Source organism: Phoxinus phoxinus (genome assembly GCF_949152265.1).
Source record: "Phoxinus phoxinus genome assembly, chromosome: 12".
NCBI classification, from domain to species: domain Eukaryota; kingdom Metazoa; phylum Chordata; class Actinopteri; order Cypriniformes; family Leuciscidae; genus Phoxinus; species Phoxinus phoxinus.
The window spans coordinates 32,120,260-32,128,372 of record NC_136887.1 but is presented as its reverse complement, the minus strand read 5'-3'; the positions used below and the strand labels follow the sequence as shown (position 1 = coordinate 32,128,372).

The window sequence follows — 8,113 nt, the reverse complement described above, 5'->3', positions numbered from 1 at the left end:
GAAAAACAGGCCATCAACAGCTTCTTTTAATATCACATGAAGAAAGACTGCAGCTGTATTTGCCTGAGATCAGTGGATAATTGATTTTGTTCACTTTATGGCTTTTTATGTTGCTTTTGTGTGGACTGTGAGGGTTTGGAGAAGGAGATAGGCCGACTCGATTTTTTAGTGCACTCAATCACTCAGATCTTAGTACTGAGAGGTCTTTAGTATGATATACTGAAATCAGATTATATAGATCCTGATGACAAACCTCTGATATTTGCCTAAACATTACAGTATTAGCTTGACAGAGGTTTTGCTAATTTCTTGAAGTGTCCAGCAGTTATTTTAGTTTACTTTCTATATTACATAATTAATATACACTCATTGGCAACTTTAGGTACACCTATTCAACTGCTCGTTAATGCAAATATTTATTAGCCAATTACATTGCAGCAACTCAATGCAGTTAGACGTAGACATGCATGATCTGCTGAAGTTGTAGCATCAGAATGAGGAAGAAATGTGATTTAAAGGATAATTACGGTATTTAACACCTTGAGTCTATATTGTAGTTTGTTTTGGATGAACAAGAGTGGTGGACAAAATTTTTTTGACAATAGTTCCTCTCTCGAGTTTTTGACTATAAATACCGGAATTATCCTTTAAGTGACTTTGAGCATGACTGGTTGCTGGAGCCAGACGGGGTGGTCTGAGTGTTTCAGAAACTGCTGATCTACTGGGATTTTCACACACAATCATCTCTAGGGTTTACAGAGAATGTGTAAAAGTGTGAAAAAGAGAAAATATCCAAAGTTCTGTAGGAGAAAATGACTTGATGTCAGAGGAGAATGGCCAGACTAGTTCAGCTGATAAAGGCAACAGTGGCTAAGTTTCCATCCACTTGTCAATCGAATTATCTAAAGTTCGGTTAAAAAACTAACGCGAATAAAGCTGGTGAAAGTGTGTTTCCATCCAACGGCTTTAAAGCGAATAAAAACCTGTGCGTAATGACGTCACATGCTTTTTTGCGATCAAATTGGTAAATCGAATTGATTTGAGAGATTTTAAGGTGATTCCATTCATTTTCGCACTGAATCGCACAACATTCAAGCCAACATTTGCGAACAAAGTTTTGCTAGACAAGACGCTATTCATTATTTATTCGGCAATAAGTACGAAGTACGCTTCCATCAGCCGTAGGCTACATAAGCCTAGCCTGGGTTTCCCCAGACTGCCTTTGCGCAGCGCGATTTTATTCTCGCTGAAAGGCAGTCTGGAAACCATGGACCTGATTTTCGCCTCGTTCAGGGAACCAATCACAGAACGGGGAGGGAGCAGCAAGACGATGACGACATCTTTGCGAAGCAGTTTGTTTATATCTATGGAGTCAACATGGCAGCAGACGCGAAGCTACCTTTTGATGCAGCCTTAGATATTGTTCTAAGTAGTTTAGAACGCAATTTTATTTAGAAAAAAGAGCAGCGTTTGGCGTTAAACCATTTCTCTACATACGTCATCTGGTATAATGGAAACGATTGGCTATGAGCTACGTACAGGCGTATTTGATAGACATTCTTAGCACCCAATAAACGGCGCCGGCGCATTCGTAAACCACGCCTCAAATACGAGAAAATGAACATGTGGTTCCCAGACCCAAGTCTCAACGAGAATTGGGTCTGGCGTTAGCCAGGCTAACATAAGCCGTATATCGATCAAGATAAAATCCGATGAGATCGAACGCATTTCATGAAATTCAATCGAATTTTACTGTTTCCATAAGGCATTTTTCATTCGATATCACTTAATTCGGATAAAAACGTGTGGATGGAAACATGACTCAAATAAGCACTCGCTACAACCGAAGTGCAGAAGAGCATCTCTGAACACACAGCATGTTGAAGCTTGAAGCAGAAGAGATACAGCGATTCACACGGGCTCACCAACATTAGACAATAGAAGATTGGAAGCTCTGATGAGTCTCGATTTCTGCTGCGTGGTTCAGACGGTCGGGTCAGAATTTGCCGTAAACAACACTAAAGATCCGGCCATGTATCAGCGGGTCAGGCTGCTGGTGCTGTAATGCTGTGGAGATATTTTCTTTGAGACTCTTAGTACCAATTGAGCATCATTTAAGCACCACAGCCGACCTGAGTATTGTTTCTAACCATATCCATCCCTTTATGACCACAGTTATTTCCAGATAGTCATTCAAGTGCTTAAAAGTAAACTTATTTCAGTTAGCCAACATTTCAACTTCATTTCAATTAACAAAAATGCTTTTAATAGTTTCAGTTATAACCCTGATGTTGAGTAAAGAGTTACGGTAAACTACATTTATAAATGCATTTATGTTTCTCAGAGACAGTAATACCACTAAATTAAGAGTGAACGGAGACTTCTGCTGAAGTCTGCTGTTATTTCTGGGGCAAAGTTGATCCTTTAGGGTGTAACTAATATCTCCATTAGCTCTCCTGAGCCGTGAAAGAGCAACCGCTTATATTGTTGTTCTGGGGCTTAAAAGAACAACAGACATATTATTAAAGACTTTATCACAGCTTTTATTGTTTATCATACATAGACTGTGTAAAAGAGCAATGTACAAAATATCTATACAAAAATATACTTGTAAACATACATATAGCTTTGGTACCTTAGAGTGTGTAACTTTACTATGTGATATATGTATTGAAATGTGCAATTTAATAAGGCCTTGTGCATACATAAAAACACTTAAATTGCTATAATGACATAAAGACAATGAAGAATAAACAAGATGAAGCCATACAAACACCTTCTTAAACTCTGTTTGGGTATATGACGTGTTTGCATGAAAATCGAAGTACTCTAACATTGTGTGGAACGGTTATTGGACTGATACTAATGTGATAAACAGACTATTTTGATTCTAATGTACCGTGAGTCATTCAGATATACTATTATTATCAACGACACATTGAACGACTTGATTCTGTACAACAAAAAATTATGTTCTTCTTCAGTATTGTTGACTTGTTTTCCAGTACAAATATCTAAACATTCCTAAATCAATATACACTTACTTGAGAAGCAAAATTATTTAAAGGTACACTGTGTAGTTTTTAAAGAATTTGATTAGTTAAAATCAATGTCTTTATTCATAAATATGTCCTCATTAGTGTAAAATGACCTCGGCCAATGATCCGACTTATCCTGGTACTCGAAGAATTTCTTATCTTTATTTACATGGGACGGGTAAGTCCACGGAGGCTTCCATGTCGTTCCGCCATCTTGAAAAACTATAATAGCAGAGAGGGACAAAAAGCACTAGGCTACCTCAACGCGTTTCCACAACACGTTTTCGTTCAGAGCCAGTGTCACGTGACTGAAACCAGCAGAGACGGACAAGGAGATCAGCGAGAGGCGCTTGTCGCTGTCCCGGCAAATTTGGAAGGCTGCACGGTACTTCATAATGCAGGATCATACTTATGCCGAGCCACAGGAGAAGGAATCCTCGACGCCAAAAAAGCAAAAAATGTAATTTAAAAGGAAATGTGACCGGCGAATTAAAAAAACCAGGGTAGATATGTACACCACCCATGTACAACCACTCCTAATGAAGGAGAAAGACTTTGAAAGGGACGCTGAAGTTGCCTGGTTTCTTTTCGACGGGTAAGATAATGTTACGGTCTGAATTACAAGCTTTTTTCATTGCTTGGTTGTGTAATTCATTATATAGGCAGCATAACAGTAGAACATGTATAGTTAAACCCGATGAAGTGCTATTGGAAGACATGTTGTCATCGCTTCTCGGTACATAACGGCTACCGTAGTTACAACACGCATTTGAAAAAGCGAGGCGCTGGAGAGCACTGTTCGTTTTAATGCAAAATAAAATTTCACCGCTAGATGGTAGAAATTCCTACACAGTGTACCTTTAAGACTTAAGACTTGTTTTCTGAAAAATTAAGCAAGTTTTAGCTGGAAAACAAGACAAAATGGTTTCCCCTTTGAATTAAGTTTATATTTCTGACCACATTTCTTCCCCTGTTTTAAGCATAAACTCACTTGATACATTTTTCAGAAAATAAGACGCAATATGTCTTTTTGCTTCTCTAATAAACAACACTTTAAAATCTTTAATCATTTTGCTTCTCAAGTAAATGTTGATTTAAGAATGTTTAGATATTTGTGTTGGAAAACAAGACCATACCAAGTAAGAAAATCATTTTTGCAGTGTAGTCTTGTGTTCTGTGTTGCTTCCCTTTACAGAATCATAAACAATCACGTGTGTGTAAATATGCTTCAACTACTCATAAACATTAAAGTGCAAGTTTGCTACAAGAATCTTAAAAAAAAAAAAAAAAGTTAATCAAAAGTCACAGGCCGCTGCCTGAACACAGAAATGAAATATGCACTTAATTTTTTCAATAATATTCAAAATAGGCTGAGAATGATTTAAACACAAAGTAAAAATTAAAAACCATCTATAACGTAAAACATCATATTTCTGATGTGTTTGTTTTTAAATGGTGTACCTTTTGAATAACACAAATAATGTACAGTATCAGCTGATTGTAACGTTGCCTTCTGCAGTTTATAATACTGCATTGTACCATTTTAATAAAAACAAATTTAAAAACAGATCTGGTTCAAGCCTCAACCTTCACAGACGGTCCTTTAAGAGCACACGAGGAGGTTTAGCATATCATACTGATGTATTTATGAACATTTCTTTTGAATTGATGCATACAATTTGTAAATAATCTGCTCAAAATGTACATTAAAATTACTTCATGATGACAGGAAGTAGGAATGCGTCACAGGAAGCTCTCCTCCACTTCTGGACTTCCAGAATGTTCCGGCAGCAGTTCCTCTCGCTCGGGTTCAGTACTCGGGGTTTCCATGGAGACCGTCTCCTCATCAGAACTTATAGAGCTGAGAGAGAGAGAGAGAGAGAGAGAGAGAGAGAGAGAGAGAGAGAGAGAGAGAGAGAGAGAGAGAGAGAGAGAGAGAGAGAGAGAGAGAGAGAGAGAGAGATTAACATAAGTTTAAACCTCCAGGGGGTGCTGTTAACAATTTGGAAATGATATATATATAAGAATTATTAGCTCAGTATTGTTTTGTATTGTGTCATATATATATGATAAATCCTTTATATTTTATCATATTATATTATCACATTATATATAGATATTTATTATAATTATTAAAAATCTTAAACACAAATTGAACAAATGTATAACATGAATGCAAATGTCGAGTAATAAATGTAAAATAAAACATGCTAAATAAATAAATACACAAATAAATATACACTTCATCAAACTATTATATATGATTTATATTATATATCCTTTATATTTTATCATATATTATATAACTATTTACACACATACTGCACAAATTTATACTATGAATGCAGCTGTCGGCTTGGCCAAGTGAATATATGTAAAATAAATAAATAAATAAACACTTCACATTAAAATAATATATTATTTATATCATATTATATGTATCCTTCATATGTTTTATATATCCTTTATATTTTATTAAATTCAATTATATATACATATTTATTATAATATGTGTGTGTGTATGTATATATATATATATATACACACACAAAAAAAAAAATATATATATATACAGTATATGTGTATATATATATATTAAATGTAAAATATATACACGCTAGCTAGATGAATGCATAAATACATAATTGTACACACAAAATAATAATATATATAGTGTATATATACGTGTGTGTGTGTGTGTGTAATTTATGTAAGCTATTTTTTAAGTTTGAAAGCATTTATTTATGCCATAAAAGTTAAGGACAGGCCCTCATTCTCACGTTAAAATCGTTCCCATTCGCACAAATGAATAGATTCTTCATGCATCTAGTTTAAAAAAAACAAAAACAGAAGTGATCCTCTCCGTATGGAAGAGGAAGAGGTAATGTCTCATCTTTCCTTCATCCTCTGCGGTTTCTAATGGTCTGATTTATTTCGGATCACAGGAAGCCAGCGTTACCTCGAGGGGGTTTCCGTCAGCGCCGGCTCGTCCTGGGTCTCCTCGGGCTTGGGGTCGGGGATGGGGATGATGTACTCGTTGTGTGGAGCGTCTCCGTCGGCCTGCGGGCGCGGGCTCGGGTCTGGGGTTTCCTCTGAGGCGGGAGACTCGAGAGAGAAGGCGCCCGGGAACGGAGAGGGGACCAGCGGCTTCACACGAGCCACCGCAGGGTGATCGCTCTGCAGAAAGCTGTCGCTCACCTGAGAGTATTTCTGAGGGAGAGATGATGATGATGATGCTTTCATGAAGAAGATAAGAATTCAGACTTCACAACCGCTCAAACGTTTGAAATAATTAAGATATTTTAATTATTAAAAGCCCCTAATGCTCACTAATGATGCCTTTATTTGATAAAAAACACAGTAAAAGCAGTGATTATTACAGATTATTACAATTTGACTAAATTTTTACATTTAATTTATTCCTGTAATCAAAGCTGAATTTTCAGCATCATTACTCCAGTCTTCAGTGTCACATGATCCTTCAGAAATCATTCTAATATCCTGATTTGCTGCTCAAGAAACATTTCTTAAAACTCAAAGGTTTGTTGAAAATGTATCAATATTTCCTCTCATTCTTAATTTAAAAATGGCTCCCATTCGAATAGATTATTCATACATCCGAGTTTGATGGCATGTTTAAATTCTGATTTTATATTTGAAAGTACTTTAGCAAAAGTTGTGACCACAGAATGATGGAGAAAAGACATTTAGGAATATTGCAATTAGAATATATTTACAATCTAAGAGGTTAAAAGATGGTTTGTTTAAAATGTATCGATATGTTCTCTCGGTCTTAAGTTAAAAATTGCTCCCATTTAAATTTATGCATTTGAGTTTGATGGAAAGCTTCAATTTTGCTTTATGCTGTTCCTTATCTTTGTGTGATTTTAGGGCTTTACCACAAAATGACAGAGAAAATAATTTTAGGAATATTACAATTAGAATTTCTTTGCAATCTAAGAGTGAACCATGGAAACGAAACAAGGAACATAAAGGAAACCTTTTTATATCCTTCTGAGAGCATGTTCCCCATCGTGTGCACCAGAAAGGAGAACTCTGGACGCTTCTCGTACTTCTCATCCCAACATTTCCTCATGACCTCATAACTGCAGAGGAACAAACCATCAGCCTTCACTCCGAACCCACCATCATCACATTTATTTAGCGATGCCATAAGAAATGTACAGAAGCTCAATGGCTTTAAACAGACAACCCGGCCTGTTACGAGCACAATCTTATTTACTGTATGAAAATACAAAAACAAGGATAAATGCAATAATAAGCATCGCAAGCCTATGTTTATGAAATAGTCCTTATTCACAGCAGCGCCATCTTTGATTTTGAATAGGAATGAAAGCGAGGCTGTGAGGGACAGACACATCTCTTCAATGGGCTGTACTGTTATTCAATGTGTTTTTGGATTGTTCTGCTCGTGAAACATTTCGGTTGACAAAGCTGTGGAAAAATTGTGAGCTTTATACAGCTTTTTACAGCGGATGCCATTGAAAACACGGCAAGTCTATCCCTCACAGCCTCGCTTTCATGTCATGGCGCTGCTCTGAATAAGGTCTATTGTCATTCACGGCAGTATTGAGCGGTGCAAACATACATGTCCTCGTTGGCGTATGAGGGTTTGGCCATGCGGTATCCTCTCTTCAGAGCGCTGTAAAACAACTCGTTCATCGGCAGGTCTGGATACGGGGTTCCTCCTGTATGAAAAATAGAAAAAAAGAGATTTTCATTTCACATTTCACTCACGTAAAACAGGAAAAATCCTGTATTTGTAAAAGCAGTTATTGCTAATTCATCAGTGAGCAGTTATGTGCTTAAAAATGGATCGTTTTAAATCTCTAATAAAACAACAGCAAACTTGCCTTATGAAAGAATAGCTAACACTTCACAATAAAGTCTTGTTAGTTAATGCATTGAACTAACACTGAAAATAATTCTAAAGCATTTTTTAATCTTCAAATCAAAAGTTTCTGTTAATATTATTTAATGATAAGACCAAATAACAATGAAAAGTTGAATTTGTATTAACTAAAATTAACAAAGATTAATAAATACTAATGACA

General features: G+C 36.2%; 1 protein-coding gene across 7 annotated transcripts in view; it reads right to left on the bottom strand.

Annotated features, from left to right (window-relative positions):
- Window positions 1-2,523: 2,523 nt before the first annotated feature.
- pdgfrb (platelet-derived growth factor receptor, beta polypeptide) overlaps window positions 2,524-8,113 on the bottom strand; it is a 43,192-nt gene continuing 37,602 nt past the window's right edge. For 6 of the 7 annotated variants that reach the window (XM_079631166.1, XM_079631170.1, XM_079631169.1 and 3 more), the window contains 4 exons: window positions 7,648-7,747; window positions 7,039-7,144; window positions 5,998-6,248; window positions 2,524-4,899 (listed from right to left, as the gene is read on the bottom strand). In XM_079631166.1, the coding sequence (XP_079487292.1) occupies window positions 4,782-4,899; window positions 5,998-6,248; window positions 7,039-7,144; window positions 7,648-7,747 (575 nt within the window). In that variant the 3' untranslated portion in view covers window positions 2,524-4,781. The remainder of the gene's footprint in view (window positions 4,900-5,997; window positions 6,249-7,038; window positions 7,145-7,647; window positions 7,748-8,113) is intronic. The other variant, XM_079631172.1, reaches the window with a different exon arrangement.